This window comes from Gadus chalcogrammus, chromosome 2 (assembly GCF_026213295.1).
Source record: "Gadus chalcogrammus isolate NIFS_2021 chromosome 2, NIFS_Gcha_1.0, whole genome shotgun sequence".
Lineage (NCBI taxonomy): Eukaryota > Metazoa > Chordata > Actinopteri > Gadiformes > Gadidae > Gadus > Gadus chalcogrammus.
The window spans coordinates 24,052,762-24,072,766 of record NC_079413.1 but is presented as its reverse complement, the minus strand read 5'-3'; the positions used below and the strand labels follow the sequence as shown (position 1 = coordinate 24,072,766).

The window sequence follows — 20,005 nt, the reverse complement described above, 5'->3', positions numbered from 1 at the left end:
CACGTGGGAAGACAAACAACGCAATTGTGATGATGTTTATTGAAAAGCATTATTGGTTAACTTGTATTTATTTAGATTCCTTCTTAGTTTTAATTTAAACAAAACATTTAATCCACTTCATCGAGGTGAGGTCTGATATTTGAATCGGGCTGTCTTGAGATTTCCTAGACAGAGGAGCAACTGACTGAACAGAACTTGTGATTGACGCAACTTCTGCGGTGCCTTCCCATAAGATAAAACCGAGCTGCGACGCGTGAGCGTGAGGAGTGAGGGAGCTTTGGTTTTGGTGATCTCTTACGTAATGGCATTAGCATGTGGTTAAAGCCAAGGTATCGATGTTTTTGAATGAACTGACTAATGAGCACGCTAGGGCCGGTGTTAAGGTGACGGCTGGCAACAGAAAAGCATGCGATTCGTCTGAGGTGAGACCACCAAGCGCGACGGAGGGCGCGAGAAGTTAAAAAAAAAGGGGCGGGAAAAACTGAGCGACCGTTGTCCGGAGAAGTGCGCTCGTGTCAAAATGCCAACGTTTTCTGTCATGTACAAAGGAGCCGTCATCATAAGCAGGTAACGTAGTGGACGGGATGAGGTTATGAATGTTTTTTCTGTAAACGCCAAACGGAATAACTTTTGTTTTGATTGTGGTGAGTTGGCTGCTGGGTTGTAAATGTTTCGCACATCTGTTGAATGTTTCAGCCTTTTAACTCAAGTCGGAAAGCAGTCTTATAGGTCAGGGCAGCCTCGAGCGCTGTCTCAAAACCCGCTCAGGTCGCGTGTCAGCGGAGGTGGTGCTGAAAGGAAAGCGTTCCCGTGAGGCTATATATAGGCCAATATATGTGAAGCCTACTGATCTGCTGCCAACGCTGTATTATGTTGATCCATCTTGCGTGGCCATTGTCTCGACGGGGTCGGGGGGTCTCGATACATGACGGGGAAAAGCAGTTGTCGGTCGTTCCGCTCCATTGTTGGGCTCGTAGCCCAAAGCTATCGATCTACTTCGCAACTAAGGTAAGAGATCCTCCGCCGCGAGATATTGTCTTTTGACTATTGTGAAGTAGAATACGAAGGATAATAACACTGTACAATTCGACACTTTTGTAGCATCTTTACGCATATCGGTGTTATGGTAGAGCGAATTTAATTGGGTCTGATTGATGTAAAGTGAATCAAAGGATTTACTTCAAGATGTTGTGGACGCCAAATGTACTTAATTCGGGGGACACACAGGCCACGAGGGGGGAAACGAGTGCAATGCCCCCTCAGTTCAAATAGTGTGCCCGCTTAGTTTTGTATCCATATTTAATATCGCGCAATCTGCCCATCTGTCCTTCCCTGCACCCGATGCGTTATTGGGTCTGAGCGCTTCATCCACTCTACCGCACGCGTGACGCATCAAAGTTAGACCTTTTACCAGCTGAAAAAACAACGTTGATTGTGATTGGCTTTCCCATTAGGTAGGCTACTACATAATTGATTTCAGTGCGCAGCTGATTTGAATGTACGAATCGACACTCCTTTGAGTTAGGAAAAGAAGAGGCAGCCTGGCTGGGCTTGTATTATTTTGTAGCTCTTTGGAAAGGGGAAATATCGGTAATACGTGAGAAATGATTTCTTCACTGGCATTGCTCGATGCAAATGTGAGGTTAATGTTGTTTTGGTATTGTTTACTTGCTTGCTTTGCAATAGATCGATGAGGGTGGGCAGACCGTGACCCAATCTCTCTTTTTTTTTGTCATGTGCAGTAGACCTGCTACGGCACTCTAGTGGCAAGACAGCCTTGTTGGTGAATTCCATGTCCATGTTTATAGGCGATGCAGTAGCCTGTGTTCTTGAGGCAAGACAGCAGCGGGGTCCTGCAGCTGCATTATATATCATAGATTATTATGCCACCTGTGTTATTAGCAAGTGAGAAATAGCTGTGCCCCCATGCCAAATTAATCCTGCCTTCGGATCAGCTGTCTCCCGCATAATTTGAACAATGGGATAGACTTTATATCATAGCCTACTTTATTCCTGATTTACATGTCATTTAGTAGCATAACTTTAAAGTTGTAATCTTGAAGATTTATCATTTGTTCTCTTTATACAAACAGTATTGCCACCAACACCCTGTTTATAACATTCATAAAACTGGAAATACAGCTGCAAAGGCAGTGTGCAAATGGCTTAATCAGCATTGTGTTCCCTCATTTGGCCATCAGACTTAACTGATATTTATTCACTGGACGATTTTCAAGATAGCATCTTTAGGCAACGTGATGCACTAATTTGTAGTTGCGACAGTAGGATTAGGTGTCTTGCCACCAAGACACTCGGATGACCCGGGGATCGAACTACAAACCTCATGGTTACACGTCAACTGGCGCCACCTCCTGAGCTAAGCCGATGTTCACTCCGCGGCCAGTGCCTCTAGTAACAAGCTTATCTATTGGCACCAGAGTTCAGAATGTAATCTCTGTTGTGCGATGTTCCTTGGTTACACGGTCTGATTTTGGATGATGACATAGTAGTATAAAATGTATGTATGGTGTATCTGGTAGGGTTAAGACCCAATTAAGGTATATAATGGCACCAAAGTGCAAGGACAAACCCCTCCCACCCACACACAAACACACACACACACACACACACACACACACACACACACACTGTTTGATCAACAAGAGTGTGTATGTGAGGTCTGAGAAAGAGTGTGAAGGAAGGAGGGACATAAAGGAAAAAAATAGGCAACAAGAGACAGAGCTGGTGGGAGAGAATGACTAAGCCTAGATCACCAAGGATGGGTCACTATTTTAACCAATTATTGTACACATATATATCAATGCAATATATGTCTTAGCAGTGATTTACCTCTGGGTTCAAGCTGTTAACTACCAGTATGTATTGAACCCAGACTGTGTTTTGTGCTATCCTAAGCAAGTGGAAATTTCTGTCCGGTTTTTGGTTCTTACCATGTGGTAATGTGCTTATTGCGCTATGTCAGAAACCAAGAGGTTTTGGAGAGTTATGTAATGCCAACCCTGGATAACTGGAGCCTGAGGGAAAAGAAAATCGGCACTGCGAGCTTAGCCAGAAGTACCCCGTTTGGAAAGGAATTAAATAAATCTTTAATTTTTCTTAAAGTAGACAGGAGAGATGCATGGAGACACAGTTACAACAGCAGTTTGTGTTAGTTGTGGTGCCTCCATGGTGCTGTTCAGTGCTGCTTCCGCTTGAAATAATAGTCAGCGGTTTCATTGTCAACATCAGCTTTGAAGTCTCTGTTGTGCATTGTGTTGCCTTTGCTTTGGATATATCCTTCACCCGGATAGGGTAATTAGTGTAAGATAACTAATAACCAATAACTAATGTAATAATGTGATGTTATTTGGTGTGTCAGTCGCAGCCTCAGCATCTGTTTGATAATCATTACATGAAATGGTATTCCGTAGTAACAATTGCCTGATGAGTAAATCCCTTTACTAGCACTTTCGGATCAGTGAAAGGGCTTACTAGCATGACAATAAGAGATGACCAAGAAAGTACTTCTGTGTTTAATTTGCCACGGCAAAATAGTTTATTCATGTAGACACCCCTCAACGAGTGTTCTTAATGAACTAATGTCTTGCAAAAATGTTGTATCTTTTTTGTCGTCATAATGTTAGAAGTAGTAGTACTTTCATGGTGACACACAATTGAACCGTGAACCACGAACATCCTACAAAATGAAGGAATTGCATTCATCATTTTAGGCTGACCTAATATTTGGTCTAACCAAATGGGTTGGCCAACAATGCTAATGGGCCAACCTAGGGTTGACACTAAGGTTTCAAAAGCAATTGCCCATCGGGCAAGTACAGGTCAGGTTCAACTTGCCCGAATGTAATGTTCACTTGCCCAAATTATAATCAGAATCGTGAACGGGCCTCTTTTTGCCAGGCACCCTGGCCTGGTTTTGGGGGGGCTCAGAAAAATCATCCTAGCTCAGACTGAAGCTGAATGTTAGCTTCCACACATGTTGTGTTTAAAAAATAACAAAATTCTCTTTGTTTACTTATTTATCGAGCGGTCACATCGTGCCATGAAGTTATTTCAGTCCACCATTGCAACCTATTAAAGCTATCGCCAAGTTATATGTAGACCTGCATGATTTAAGCAAATGTACATAATGTCTATTTTTACTTTCAAGTTTCTTGTAGCTCTAACTGAATAATCACAATCGCGTTTCTAGTAGTGTCAGTCACGATACTGGATTTTCTAACTTCGACACTATACCTGGAAAAATATCGATATTCTATACCATTTTCGTTATCAGAGGAAAAGGTTTTTTCAGGAAAGGTCATACCCAAAGTAAATAGAGTATATCTCCACAACTGCAAGGGCGATAATGTCATCTTTGTGCCAAAAGAAAGATTGTTGTGCAAGTGAAATATTCAATGGGGATAATACTTAAAGTGAATAAAGCCATGGAACACAGCATAAGTGGAATATAACATTTCCACCTGAAATAATTATCAGTTGGTCGTTATCAGTTGACAGCGCTGTCTTACTATGAGACACAAATAAAGGTAGATATCTTACAATTTTGACACTTGACACCTCTATTTAAAGTTCAGGGCAAATATAATCGAATGCACCAATACAAGCCAAACACTCGCAAATAAATATATGGCACTAGATTGCGCTGAATAAAATGTTTTCTGATTGAAGGCAATTTACTTATTCCCTAAGAAACCTTCTCTTATTCATTGATTGAAAACACCACTTTTAGCTGCAAGATTTGGCCCAGACCGCAACAGCTTGTCGGCATGTTGTTTGTGTGAAATTCAGCACAGTATCAGCCGATCTGACTCTAATTTCCACATTGTTTACTTGCTAACGTTTGTGAATAACAGTGGCTAGTTGGCAGAACTCTTTTTACACACCAGTAGAGTGTTTATCAGAGCGGAGCCCTGAATGTGACGTCACCCGTCATCTCGTCTCTGTAAACAATGGATGTTGCTCAGCTTTATTTAATTTTTATTTTTTTTCAAATGTTTTTTTTAATGATGACCAATAAAATACGACAGTGTTACCCCTTATATTTTATTTGACAAAGACAACAGTGATACCCCTTATGTTTTTTTTTTCATGACGACCAATAAAAAACAACAGTGTTACCCATTATGGTTTTTTTCATGACGACCAATAAAAAACAACAGTGTTACCCCTTATGTTTTTTTTCATGACTACCAATAAAAAACAACAGTGTTACCCCTTATGTTTTTTTTCATGACGACCCATAAAAAACAACAGTGTTAACCCTTATGGTTTTTTTCATGACGACCAATAAAAACGACAGTGTTACCCCTTATGTTTTTTTTCATGACGACGAAAGAAAAAATACAGTGTCACCCCTCATGTTTCATTTGATAAAATCACAGCTCTCTCCACTGCACCACTGAGGCGATGACAATACACTACAATCAATCATCAATAAAGAGGATATACATGACATTCAAATGTATGTGTGTATTTCTATTATTTCCCTTATGTTTTTTTTCATGACGACCCATAAAAAACTACAGTGTTACCCCTTATGTTTTTTTTCATGACGACCAATAAAAAACAGCAGTGTTACCCCTTATGTTTTTTTTCATGACGACCCATAAAAAACAACAGTGTTAACCCTTATGGTTTTTTTCATGACGACCAATAAAAAACAACAGTGTTACCCCTTATGTTTTTTTTCATGACGACGAAAGAAAAACGACAGTGTCACCCCTCATGTTTCATTTGATAAAAACGACAGTGTTACCCCTTATGTTTTTTTCATGACCACCGATAAAAAACGACAGTGTTACCCCTTATGTTTTTTTTCATGACGACCAATAAAAACAACAGTGTTACGCCTTATGTTTTTTTTCATGACGACCAATAAAAAACGACAGTGTTACCCCTTATGTTTTTTTTCATGACGACCAATAAAAAACAACAGTGTTACGCCTTATGTTTTTTTTCATGACGACCAATAAAAAACAACAGTGTTACCCCTTATGTTTTTTTTCATGACGACGAAAGAAAAACGACAGTGTCACCCCTCATGTTTCATTTGATAAAAACGACAGTGTTACCCCTTATGTTTTAATTGATAAATATCGACAGTGTTACCCCTTATGTTTTTTTCATGACGACCGATAAAAAACGACAGTGTTACCCCTTATGTTTTTTTTCATGACGACCAATAAAAACAACAGTGTTACGCCTTATGTTTTTTTTCATGACGACCAATAAAAAACGACAGTGTTACCCCTTATGTTTTTTTTCATGACGACCAATAAAAAACAACAGTGTTACGCCTTATGTTTTTTTTCATGACGACCAATAAAAAACAACAGTGTTACCCCTTATGTTTTTTTTCATGACGACCAATAAAAAACAACAGTGTTACCCCTTATGTTTTTTTTCATGACGACCCATAAAAAACAACAGTGTTACCCCTTATGTTTTTTTTCATGACGACCAATAAAAAACAACAGTGTTACCCCTTATGTTTTATTTCATGACGACCAATAAAAAACAACAGTGTTACCCCTTATGTTTTTTTTCATGAAGACCAATAAAAAACGACAGTGTTACCCCTTATGTTTTTTTTCATGACGACCCATAAAAAACAACAGTGTTACCCCTTATGTTTTTTTTCATGACGACCAATAAAAAACAACAGTGTTACCCCTTATGTTTTTTTTCATGACGACCAATAAAAAACAACAGCGTTACCCCTTATGGGTTTTTTCATGACGACCGATAACAAACGACAGTGTTACCCCTTATGTATCATTTGATGAAAATGACAGTGTTACCCCTTTTGTTTTATCATGACGACCAATAAAAAACGACAGTGTTACCCAGGGACGCAGGAAGTGGGGGTGCTTAGGGTGCTTCATGAGGACCAAAGAAAAACAACAGTGTCACCCCCTATGTTTTATTTGATAAGTATCGACAGTGTTACCCCTTATGTTTTTTTCATGACGACCGATAAAAAACGACTGTGTTACCCCTTATGTATCACCCCCCCCCCTGTCGGCCCCTGGCTGTAACTGAATTTAAATTATTGACATCCAACCTTTTTATGATATTTATGATATTATCATTTCATTTTATTTAGAACATTGTCTGTGTAGGCTGACGTAGGCTATGCGCACAACGCAGAACTGTCCATAGCTGATATGGTGCTATGCTGATTTTACGTAAGCATGTTGGTGTTCAACATCTGTTGTAGTGAACATTCTGAAACTGGTCTAAAATGTTGCTGCCATATTAATAGACACGTTGAATGTTATTGTTTTGATTCTGGAATCCCGCACGTAAACTGGTTGGCAAAAAAAGAGCAAAGACGGACGGTTCACTTTCCTTTGTAAACCTTTAGAAATACCCTCCTGAATCCTTGTTATAACGCTGTGTATAATCCCGGACCGCAACAGCTTGTCGGCATGTTGTTTGTGTGAAATTCAGCACAGTATCAGCCGATCTGACTCTAATTTCCACATTGTTTACTTGCTAACGTTTGTGAATAACAGTGGCTAGTTGGCAGAACTCTTTTTACACACCAGTAGAGTGTTTATCAGAGCGGAGCCCTGAATGTGACGTCACCCGTCATCTCGTCTCTGTAAACAATGGATGTTGCTCAGCATTTATTATGACGTCATTATATAGACTCTCTCTCAGCACCCCCCCCTCGGACTGACTTCCCGCGTCCCTGATTAGGGCTGGCCCGAATGCCATTTTTCAGGCTTCGAATACTCGTTGGTTTTTCCGAGCGAATATTCGAATACTCGTTATTCGTTATCGAATACTCGTTATTTTCAAGGAACCGCACAATCCATCCAGACGGATCTTATGGGTCCTTCAGGCAAAACAATTCAGCATGTCAAATAAGGGCCAAATACCAAGATTCAGAATTGCTTGGCAAACGGGGTGGGAGGCGTGGCTGTGCAGGTCTTACCGTGAGTTATAGTGCCCCCTGTGGTCAGAGCAGTACAAAACGTTTTGGAAGCTTCCGTACCACTGGTTTCAGATTAAATAATAATATTATACAAATGTATAAAAACAAAAGTATGCAATCTTTGGTCATTAAATGTGGACGCGCACTGCACTGATATTTACCCACCTTTCTTGGCGGTGGTTGGGTCTTAATCCCTCAAAAACTGAAGTAAGATTAGTCAGAAGAAGAATAGAAAACAGAGAAGAGATCACAATAGTGTGGCTTACTTTGTCACTACACTAATCCACTGAACAAGTTGAAGCAATCAAAACCAGTTTATCCTAAATGAAGATGATCAGAAAGGCAAAGGCTTTACTGGAGAGGATATGTTCCTGCTTCACTGAGAGCGTGAGCGTTGTTATTCAATCAGATCGGCTGGGGTGTGTTGCCCTACGTACGTAGGGACACGCACTATGTGGAATAAATGACAGCCTAACCAAGGCCTGACTCTTTATGAACTTTAACTTTGGAGACCAGACTGATAGAATTGTCAACAGTTTTATACGTTTTATACATCATTACTCGTTTGTTCCGTTAAAGATGAAACATTGAAAGGGTTATGAAGGTTGAAGGTGCATAGAAGCACACCTTGTTGAAGTACCACTGATTTCTTTCTGATTCATCTTGGTCTAAAAACCTCTATTGGACAATATTCCACACTATCGGATCACTAAACACTTCCACTCTGATGCTTGACCCCCTACCTGCATTGGACTGCGGCTGAGTGTGCAAAGAGATGTTTAGCTAATTCTAAAAACATAACATACCCGAGTACTTGATGCAACTTAACACAGACTCTTGCCGTTTGCTCTGTGCCCAGGACACTCATGGGTCCGTATGGAGTGGACCGTGCCGTGCACGCTCTGGAGTTCAACGAATGTGAGAACGGCCTGGGTAAGCTGTCTGCTTCTTTTGTCTTTGTGTATGTGGAATGACTACCGACGCTCTCTAGCTACTGGCCCTCTTTGGTGTATATGCTCACGTATATATTGACAGCATCATCACTTTACTACTTACTACTATCACAATCACTTACTACTACAGGAAATAAGAAGCTATAAAAACAAGGAAGGAATACAAAAGTAATGAACATCAAATGCAATTTGGTGAAAGGGTGGAGATGGAGGAGTTTGAGGGCAGTCCCCACATTCCTTAATGAAGAAGAAGAAGAAGAAGAAGAAGAAGAAGAAGAAGAAGAAGAAGAAGAAGAAGAAGAAGAAGAAGAAGAAGAAGAAGAAGAAGAAGAAGAAGAAGAAGAAGAAGAAGAAGAAGAAGAAGAAGAAGAAGAAGAAGAAGAAGAAGAAGAAGAAGAAGAAGAAGAAGCAGCTTTATCGATAGATTACATTAACAACCGACGCTACTGTGATTTTACAATCACATGAATGTTTGAAAACATGACCTAGACAAGATTGAGCCAAAATTACATATACAAACAATAGACTAGATGATGGGCAAAACCATTTTTAGAATGAGCAGGGGTTTCAACTTGCAATGCACTTCAGTTAAATAAAACAAATGATGAAATCATTAACTTTTGTTGTATTCATAACAGGAATAAAGGTTATAGGAGGGGTGAAGGAGACCACTGGAGAAGAGTTTGGTGTCTATGTCAAACGGATTTTGCCTGGTGGCATCGCTTCAAGTGATGGTAGGTACTTTTGAATAGTTTGCAATGTTGTTGTCTATTAGAACCATCAGCCTTGAATCGGATCACGGTTTGCTTTTGATGTCCAAAATAAAACGTCAAAAATGAGAAGCCAAATCTACTTTAATTTGTGACACAATGAGTTCAAAGCTCAACTGAAAACGTCTTTGAGGATGTGATGCAAAGAGAGATGTTTCCTCTGTCTAAACACCCAAGAATGGTTGTCTGAGAGATGTAGACAACCTGTGTCAAAATCAGGCACTACTCAATCTAGATTGACTTTCTTCTCATCAGACAGAATTCATTGTGGATGTGTTGTATGTGCTGTGTCACTGGTCCTCCACCATTGAGAAGGTCCCATGACATGGCACCAGGTGCGAGTGTGATTAGTGTGGCATGTCACGGGACCTTTGAGGGGTTAGCCGATGACCAGTGTATTTGTATCTGAGACATTTACATGTTTCAGATAATAAAAGGTATGATTAGGGAAAAAGGGAAGATATAAAGAAATACCACAAATGTCATCAAGATAGTTGGACAATTGTTGCAGTGGCATTCTCTCTGTTTTATCAAAATGTTCTGGTTTAGCTTTTGTCTTTTGCACTAGCTGATTTAGGTAAGATCATTTGATTGTTTTTTGGAAAACCAATTACAAATAGCTACACATTCAAGATATAAATAGATGCCAAGCTTGATTCTGCAAATTGTGCCGTTGGTGCTGAATGCAGTGTTCTGAGCTATGCATTAAGCAATACTCAACCAAGCACCATGAAGTGGCAGCAGACTTCGTGCTTCGAGCTTGGTTACCCTGCTCACCATTGACATATCCGGATTTAGACTATTGTAGTCTGAAGGAATATTCCTCTCTCTAAGCCCTAAAACTCCTTGCCTCATCCTTAATCAGCTACATGCAGGCCCACACATTCATACGCAAAACTCACCCATTATGCGGGTAGTGTGTGTGTGTGTGTGTGTGTGTGTGTGTGTGTGTGTGTGTGTGTGTGTGTGTGTGTGTGTGTGTGTGTGTGTGTGTGTGTGTGTGTGTGTGTGTGTGTGTGTGTGTGTGTGTGTGTGTGGAGACGAAGACAAAATGTTCAAAGCTTTACTTTGACCTCAATTTCTGTGCATGCCTTGCTGACTTATTAAGGTAGTCTGTGAAACGTAACACTTCGGAGAGTAGCATTCTCTGAAAGTAAAGGATTGATTATGTGTGGGATCAAATATTTAAATAGCTGCTAGAATGATAGGGATGGCATATCGCTTTCTCCAGTAATCTGTAGGATTGCAGCAGAATATATATATATATATATATATATATATATATGTTCAAATAAGAAAGCAATTTAATTTCAGTAAGCATGCAAAATCTTGGACTAGTTATATCAGAAACAAAAAATGGATGGAGCCAAACGCTCCAGACCACAGTAAACAGGGAGGGCATCCCTGACGGGGAGGGGAGCCTGGGGACGTCACTGTGGACCAGCCAGCAGGTTAAGATAAGGACCGGGGTTAAGATGGTTAATGTTACCCTCTGAGAGACACTTGGGATGCTGAAGATCAGAATTATAAGAGGGGGATAACCAATTTTGTCCTCAAAAGTCATACCTTGATCAATATGTTAGAGCCAGTGAGGAGGAGGTTGGTTCTTTCTTCTGGAATATGTAAGTAGCCTAGCAGCAGAGTTCTGGACCAGCAGTGAATGGGACGGGTACCGACACACTGACACCAGTACATTATCACCTGAAAGCATTATCACCTGAAATCCTTGAAATGTCCCAGGAAGCCTCCAGGCAGGGGACCAGATCTTGGAGGTTAACGGGGACAGCCTGGTAGGAGTCACAAGTGAGAGGTAATCTTGTATTTTAGCCAAGTAAACAGCATCTATACATTTGTAATTACTCTGTCATAGGTGAAATTATTCAAATATGATGAATTACTGTTAACTCCGTCTATTGACAAGAATGTGTGTGTGTGTGTGTGTGTGTGTGTGTGTGTGTGTGTGTGTGTGTGTGTGTGTGTGTGTGTGTGTGTGTGTGTGTGTGTGTGTGTGTGTGTGTGTGTGTGTGTGTGTGTGTGTGTGTGTGTGTGTGTTTGCATTTGAAGAGCTGTGGATGTCTTGAGGGGAGCTTCTGCAACGAATCACATGCGACTTCTGATTGCCAGAGATGAAGAGGCCAAGTAAGTGCTCTTCTACTGAGAGAACCCTTAAAGAGTGTTCCACACAAACAGGCCCTTCAATCGCACCACAGGGACAACACCAACACTGTTGCCAATATTATTAACACACATCAGTTTTAGACCTACAGTAATGACCCTATGGTGGTCCTCACATCATCACAGTCGCTGTGGCTGTTGTTAGCATTGCCTGTGTACCTGTAGAAAGGAGGTCAGCCCCTCGTCAGCTGTCACAGCTCTGATTGTGATGGTCGTCCTGCAGCTAAGCAAAAAGGTTTTGACAGGTCACATGACAAAGCTAATGCATTAAAGGCCTGCGATACTGCAGCCCACCTTTCTGTGTCCCCTTCAGGGATGAGCCTATCGTCCAGGATGGGCTTCATAGGTCAGGTACTCCAGAGGTATATGGCGGCAGATTGGGAGGGAAGCACATCCGTTTTGAGGCGATCACTTTTATTGATTGAACATAAGGTGTTGTATCAGTGCACCTCTAACTACCATACCTCTATGGGTCTCCTCTACAGATATAGCGCCAACAAAGGCAGCTTGGCTGGCGTGATGGGGGCAGAATTAGTCTAGTGTAGTGCCTCCAATCAGGCAAACCTCAGGGGGTTAATCGGAGCTCTCTGTATTCACCTCCGTAGCCACAGCAGGAGAGAACTTACACTGATGCGTAAACGCTAAGTTGCATGGATTTTGTCCCTTCTACATATTCACGTGCATGGATGGATGGCACAGGTCACACATGAATCACCGTGCTCTCTGCTTATATGTTGGGTTTGGTTGAGGGTACCCTCTCCACACGGTCAGAATGGATGCACTCCATGGACCCAGACCAGGGCCAGACAGCAGTCTGAAAGGCCCTTCAGGCATTGCACAGATACGCACTGCAGAAGAACTAAATACACTTAACCAGGGAACTAATTAATTATACTATATCATACTACTACTACTATGCTTCTACTACAATACTATTGTACATTTACCACCTTACCTTTGACTTCACTGCACAGTGCAGGAAGAGAAGAACTTGCATAATACTGGTACTGGTCCGTGCATATCTTATCTTCAGTCCATCAGTCCTGAGTGGTTAACCTTGGTAGCGAATCACTGACTGACATAAGGGGACCACATGTTTCTGTTTCATGCCCTAAATAGGAGAGAATTTGCTGAGCTACTTGAAAAGTATGGATCCAACAGCAGCACCGGATCAACACGAAACTCTCCCATTCAAGTGCAAGGTTGGTGGTTCCAGGTTTTGCATTGTATTCTACATTCCCAATAACCCCATCTTCTGAAGCTGCTGCAGCCGACGACTGCAGTCACACATACAACTGATTCCTACAACTGCTTTCCTTCACCTTATTGATCTCTGCTTCTTGTGTGATTTGTATTCATAACCATTGCATGTTCCAGCCACTTGTGGCTCCTTTCCACCTGCCAGGCCTTCATTGGAAATAAACAATAGTTGTTAATGACTTGCCTGGCCTAAAGCCTAAAATGAGCCACGGTTCTGCCCTTCCTGGTTAGTAGGCGGGAGGCTTCCAGAAGTAAGATAACTCTTGACAGGGTTCTGTCGCTCTAACTGGCTCTGCAGCTGCATGGATTACTGCAGCTCAGCCAGCCGGGGGCACGGGTGCACGGGTGGAGGGGTTTAGGGAGTCCTGATAGTACGATTAGGGTTAGAAAGAGAGACGGGCGGGCTGGACTGTCTATTGTACTCCTAGAATATGTCAGCTATAGGATTTAATTTCATGATCGATGTCAGTCAGCATTGAGTAGAGATATATCCAGGGTGTTGTTTACTACGAGATAGAGCGACTTTAAGCTTCCATTGAAGGGATAAGTCTCCTTTCTGAAGCCTTCACATTGCATCAGGACCTCCATGCCTTGATTGTGGAGATCCTCAAACACACTGAGCGTGTCTGAGGTAGCTTGACCCCTCCTCCTCTCCCCCTGACCTCCCGCCGGCCCGCCGGCTGCAGGGACCCGACCGCTGGAGAGCACGTCGTCGGGCTCCTCGTCCCGGTCCCAGAGCCCGCTGCTCCTGAGCCCCGCAGGGTCCCAGAACGCGTACACCAGCAGCGGGGCGCTGATGCGCTCCCTCAGGTAACGGCGTTGCTGTTTGCTCTGTGCGGCCTTGGTTACGGTTCCTCGTCCACGCACCACTCGGGGGTTCAGCGGACCCCTTCCATCCTTGCGGACCCTCCTTGCGACCACCGCAAGGGCCGACGTGCGCCTCCCAATAATTGTAACCAGTTTTGGTTCTGCGTAAGGTTCTAGAGAGCCCTTGTTGCTGCGTCGAGGCGACGCAGCAACAAGGGCTCTGATTGGTCCGCTCACTAGAACCTTACGCAGAACCAAAACGGGTTTGAGCCTGCGTCGTAGGGTCTGCGTGGTCACTGCGATGCGTCGGCGAGGAACCATAACTGAGCCTTACGCCAGCACGTCAGCACGGTGACACCCAAACCAAACGCTGTCGGTGTGCTCGCATCCCCCAGCCACCCGGGGGAGGGGGTCATCCAGCTGATCACCCTGGCACACGCCAGCAGCCTTGGGATCACGCTGGGAGGGGGGTCCAACCGCCCCGACGGGCCTGCAGTCTTCATCCAGGAGGTGCTGTCGGGGGGAGACTGCCATCGGGTAAGCAGGGGGGGTTTGGTGTGCCTGCTCGTAAAGTACTAGATTGGCAGGTCCAGGAGAAGAGTTGTGAGCTTACGCAGAGTATGGGTCAGTAGGTTACAAAGCATTTATCCCTGTGACCGCCTTTGCCTACGTTCCAGGATTTTCAGAGAGATTACTTACATAATATTAATAATAACAATATTTGACTTTGTATCTGCATCAGGTCAGTCTAATTTCTAGTTAACGGAGACCGTGTCCAGGAGAATTAACCCTAGCGTCCGCGTCGCGATTTTAAGGACAGCACTTTTTTGGGGCCCATTAAACGTCAGGCTCAATGGCATCAGTGGAGTTGAGGAGTACGAATGTTAGAGAAAAATGAAGACCTGCTGATTTGAACCCCATTCTCCTGCAATGGTTCAGGGCATCAGCTTGTGTTCTGCGCTGTGTCAGACGCAGACCCGGAACAATCACAATGCCCTTCATGCCTATTCCTTCACCAGGGAAGTGGAGACATCACTCACTGGTTACACATGTGACTGATATGGAGCAGTTAATCTGCGCTAAGCCTAGCCTACATTAGTGAGCAGCACACTAAAAGCTGTATCTTTGTCCTTTGTTATCTCTCTTTTGACCTACTGTACTTTCCGTGCAGACTCACTTAGCGGGTTTATGACACCAGCCAGGTTGAATACGAGGCTGTTGCATCTGCATCTTGGCGGGCATCAACAGGACCGAATGTGCTGCTAAACAAACAAAGAAACAAAACAAAGTGCTTTGAAAAAGCGTACCCTAAAAAGGGAAACAAAGCAAAAGCCACCATGTCAGCGTTGTATTTACCCCTAGGACGGGCGTTTGAGGCCTGGGGACCAACTCATCGCCATCAACAAGGAGTCGTTGATAGGCGTCACACACGAGGAGGCCAGAAGCATGTTGAAGAAGGTCAAGCTCAGGTGAGGAACCGGCCACCAAGTATCAATGACGGCCTCGAGAACGAGTTACAGCAATGAGTTCAGATACGTTAATAGAGGATTTGGTATTGCAAAGGTGTCTTGGTAAAAACAGCCAAAATGGTGAAAGTGAGGTTCAATGATCACAGTAGGTCTGGCTGCAGTTATCAAGTAGGCAAGGCAAGGCAACTTTATTGATATAGCACTTTTCATACACGAGGCAGACTTAAAGGTCTTCACATAGAAACATAGTCATACAGTACAATGAAATAATAAAATAAAATAGATAAGTAAAATAAAACAATGGCAAAGTTGAAAAGAAAGTGCAATGTGTTTAAGATGTTGCAGAAAGCGAAAGCAAACGTACAATAAAATGAAGTAATAACGTAAAATAGATACATCTACAACTTTTCTTGAGCTTGATATCCAGGCGTTAACATAGTGTGAACGTTGTGGTCCAGTGAGGGTGTTTGACCGTGTGCCCCGCTGTCCACGCTCTCCACAGCCAGGACAGCGTGGTGGAGATAGCCTTTATCCCGGGTAAGGGCTCCTTCCCCAGCAGCTCCACCCTTCACAACGGGGCCCAGCGAGCAGCGGGCAGCAGCTCAGGGTCCGCACGCTACAGACCCCCCTACCGATCCCCTGAGGTACCCCCACCTGGTGCTGGTCACTGCGTCTGCTCACAGCCACCATACTGATGATGATGAAGTCATTTACATGTATATTCTACATCCAATATACATTAATCAGCTGTAAGGCTTATTGTTACAACTAAGATGCTTTGATCAGTCTGTCATTGTTTAGATTTTTGTGGTCCAGAAATGAAAACTCAGATGTCAATTATTAATTTGTTCATTATAGTGCAAACTCACCTATTCTTTTATTGTAATTGAATGCAATTAATTCCAAATTCATACTGCCAACCAGAATAGATTTTTCTTTAAACAGAATACTGAATAATTGTACTGTATGTAATGTGCTTGTATGTGTCCCTGTACATTTAAACCATAACTTTTCCTTGTCCTTTCCATGTCTCTACGTTTAAAGAGTCATCCAGAGGAAACAGCAACCGTCTCTTCTTCCCCTGACATCTTCCCACCAGATATTAACATTTCAGGTACAAATCAACTCTTTTAAATGGAAGGGATTAGCATTCATTGTTGCCCGATCAAATAGAGAGTTTGGATTCTCAATCACAACTTAAAATCTGCCCAACCCAATGAAGACTAGCCCAAATCATAACTTTACCAGATACATGTTTAAAAAATTAAAGTAATAGGCTACATATGTTTCATAAGCACACGCATCATTTGTGTTATAACATCGCAGACACCAACATCCCACAGATACAAATGTAGTTTGTATGTATCTCGAGGACACTTCCCATCAGCTCATAGCAAAGCCCGTTAAAGGTGCCCACCTGAGCAGGTTGTCAGGTGGGCCTGCCCAGACACCTGGGGAGATGCACCCAATCCTATTGGCCCAGATTAGGCTGGAGCCAAGGACCTCCTACCGTCTCGCTTACTGCCTGCTTCAGTCAGCAAATCCACCAACCGTTTCACTGAAGCCACTGCTTCTGTTTGTGGTCTGTATTCTCCCTCCCGCTCTACCTCAGTACTGTATCTGTGGTCTGTATTCTCCCTCCCGCTCTACCTCAGTACTGTATCTGTGGTCTGTATTCTCCCTCCCGCTCTACCTCAGTACTGTATCTGTGGTCTGTATTCTCCCTCCCGCTCTACCTCAGTACTGTATCTGTGGTCTGTATTCTCCCTCCCGCTCTGCCTCAGTACTGTATCTGTGGTCTGTATTCTCCCTCCCGCTCTACCTCAGTACTGTATCTGTGGTCTGTATTCTCCCTCCCGCTCTACCTCAGTACTGTATCTGTGGTCTGGGACGGTAGGTGGGTTTGCGTGACTACTGCGTCGAAACATAATTCCCGTGCTGTTGTGTCACAACAGGAAGCTGTCAGAGGCGTGGCGCCGAGCCGGTAGAGAGACAGGCTTAAAGCCTCCTGCTGCCCAGGGGGGGGGGGGGGGGTCCTTATCACAGCAATAGGCTCATACTCTTAGCAACAACCAGCACTCTCCCACATGCACGCTCATACATGCACATGCACACACACTCCTGCGCGCACGCACACCGTACACACACACAGCCTGCAACGGTGGGAGCTAGCAAACACACAAATCTAGGACAGGCAAACTCATCAAATTAATATTGAGCATTGCCTCTTAGCCTCGCCCCTCTCACACGCTGGCTCACTCACTCTTCACACATTGACCCTTTCCTCTGATCTCCATAATCACATTCTCCCTATTTAATCATCTGTTTGTCACTCTAGGCTCAATGCCTTTTATTTTACCTTTCAAATTTATTTTTATCTTAATGTGTAATTTCAGCATATGGTTTTACCTTCAACTAATAATAATAATATAGATTTAATAATATGTAATAATAATAAAACACTTCCAATTTAGTTCTCTATTAATTTGTAGCCCATCTTTAAGCATTGTGGTTTAAATATATTGTCTGACAAATATGTTTAGATAAATGTATTTATATAACTTTCAGAGTTGGTATTGGCTGATCTGTAAAGACAATAACACTAAGATTCCCTGTTTCATCATTAGCACAGGTCTAGTTTGTAACTTTGAATATCTCTTTAACTATCCATCATATCATTGATTCCCGGTATCTAATTGAGTTTGTCCTGGCATTGGGCCCTGATCTACCTCCTACTGACCACATGAAGTCTACCGACCCTGTCCTGAACCGTGCACTCTTCTATTCCCCCTGGGCCCTCCCCTGGTCTCCCTCCCTGTTTGGTTCAGCCTCCGCTGCCAGTCAGAGCAGCACCCCGGGGCCCAAGCCCAAGATCACCCTGGATCCTCACATACGGCTTCAGTTTGACAAGCTGGACCTGGTGAGTTCTGCTGTACCGCGACTCCCTTTAGGTCTATCAATATAATGACATTCATGTTCATCACACATATATCTCATGAATCATTTAGAATTGAATTGAATAGAATCATGTGACAAAAATACAGAATGTAGAAAAATATGTCAAAACTCTAAATTAGACAGAGTTTTACATTCTGTAGCTCTGACATTTCGCTGCAACAGCAGTTCCTTATCAATATACTGCTGGTCCTTCTCGCTGTGTGAGCCGTGCTCAGTGCCCTAAAAAGGACAAGATATGGGTGAATAAAGAGAGAGAAGCAGAGTAACTAGTGTATATACTGTTATATGTGGCCCCAGGTCTGTAGCAATGGGCAGGAGGTTCAATCATGCAGACCCTGTCCCTGGGATGGAGGTTGATGTCGCTGTTGGCTGTTAGAATCGGTATGTTCTTCCTCTGTTCTAGGCTTTGTTCTTCCTTGGTCTGGAAGTCACAGAGGACAAGAGGAGGCAGTTAAGACAGAGTCTGACCACGGACACCCAGGGAACGGTGTCGTATGGAGGTGGGGCATGCAGCCGTGTACATTTAGACAGCAGCCCCAACGCCCGCTCATGGATGGAGTCACATACCCCGCAGACAAACAAATACAACATTTGACGTGTTGAAATGACGTCTGTTATGTGTACTTTGGTACATATAATGCTCATTTTAGAGTAACATCTCACAATGGACCAGGATGCATGAAGAGATCATATATTCATCCGAGGTCTTTAAGTGTTGCTGCTCGGCCATCTATCGGCCACTTGAGTGTTTGTTGGAACCGTCTTGGGAACAGTCCATTAGAACAGGCTGGTCTGAGCCTGCTGCATCATGTACAGCTAGCATGTTCTATAAGGACAGTTAGCTTAGTCCATATGACAACGTGTTGCAATGAACTCTCCCAAACAGATTTTGTGGAGGCTACCCGGGAGATCTTCCAGGATCATTTGGAGGAGGCGGGTCTTGCACAGGGTCCCTTTATGTTCTCCTACCATGAAGCAGCAAGTTTGATGGACACTTCAGCCTTCCACTCGCCTGTAAGTAACTGCCTTATCAGATTCATAAACATACACACATAACACTTGGGGATATCATCTGGGTTTTGGCTGCATACCAGTCGGGGAACAGCTTGCTGGATGCTCTCTAAATGTCTGGTGGCAGGAGCAAGGTACAACACAGACGCACCATGAGAACGACCACTGTTGGTTTGTTCTCCTAGACGTACGAGTCCGAGTGCAGCTACAGCAGCGAGGACATGGAGCAGTTCCAGATGGAACTCAAGCAGCTGCAGAGCCAGATGAGGCAGCTCAAGGTCAGTGGCTGCACCACATCGCTGTTCATCCATGATGTGAGCATCCATCAACACCAGGACTATTCAAAATATAACCATTCTGGTTCTGAATAGGCACAAAATGCAATGCAGCTAACTATGAAGATTATGATACAGCCACTACGTTCAGCAATGTGGTTTTCTGTCTTGCATGACAAAATACCGGAGGGAACGGCCGTCATGTTCACAATAATCTTGTTATAAAACATAGTTTTATATTTTTATAGTTAGTTATTTGGACACAGGGACTTGCTTTAAGAGTGGTTTCTCATTGGTACAAACGAATAAAGAAGGAATTGTAGCTGCAGTCCGTACAGTTTCTTGCCAAGCTAACCCGTGTTTG

At 43.2% G+C, this 20,005-nt stretch overlaps 1 protein-coding gene across 1 annotated transcript in view; it reads left to right on the top strand.

The window, feature by feature from the left end:
* si:dkeyp-72e1.9 (syntaxin-binding protein 4) overlaps nt 1-20,005 on the top strand; it is a 30,908-nt gene that overhangs the window by 7,444 nt on the left and 3,459 nt on the right. The window contains exons 2-15 of the mRNA XM_056605086.1: nt 8,823-8,896; nt 9,555-9,650; nt 11,427-11,496; nt 11,751-11,825; nt 12,981-13,063; nt 13,808-13,931; nt 14,324-14,465; nt 15,291-15,397; nt 15,900-16,041; nt 16,442-16,511; nt 18,226-18,317; nt 18,759-18,855; nt 19,242-19,369; nt 19,552-19,644. Coding sequence (XP_056461061.1) covers nt 8,823-8,896; nt 9,555-9,650; nt 11,427-11,496; nt 11,751-11,825; nt 12,981-13,063; nt 13,808-13,931; nt 14,324-14,465; nt 15,291-15,397; nt 15,900-16,041; nt 16,442-16,511; nt 18,226-18,317; nt 18,759-18,855; nt 19,242-19,369; nt 19,552-19,644 — 1,393 coding nt within the window. The remainder of the gene's footprint in view (nt 1-8,822; nt 8,897-9,554; nt 9,651-11,426; nt 11,497-11,750; nt 11,826-12,980; nt 13,064-13,807; nt 13,932-14,323; nt 14,466-15,290; nt 15,398-15,899; nt 16,042-16,441; nt 16,512-18,225; nt 18,318-18,758; nt 18,856-19,241; nt 19,370-19,551; nt 19,645-20,005) is intronic.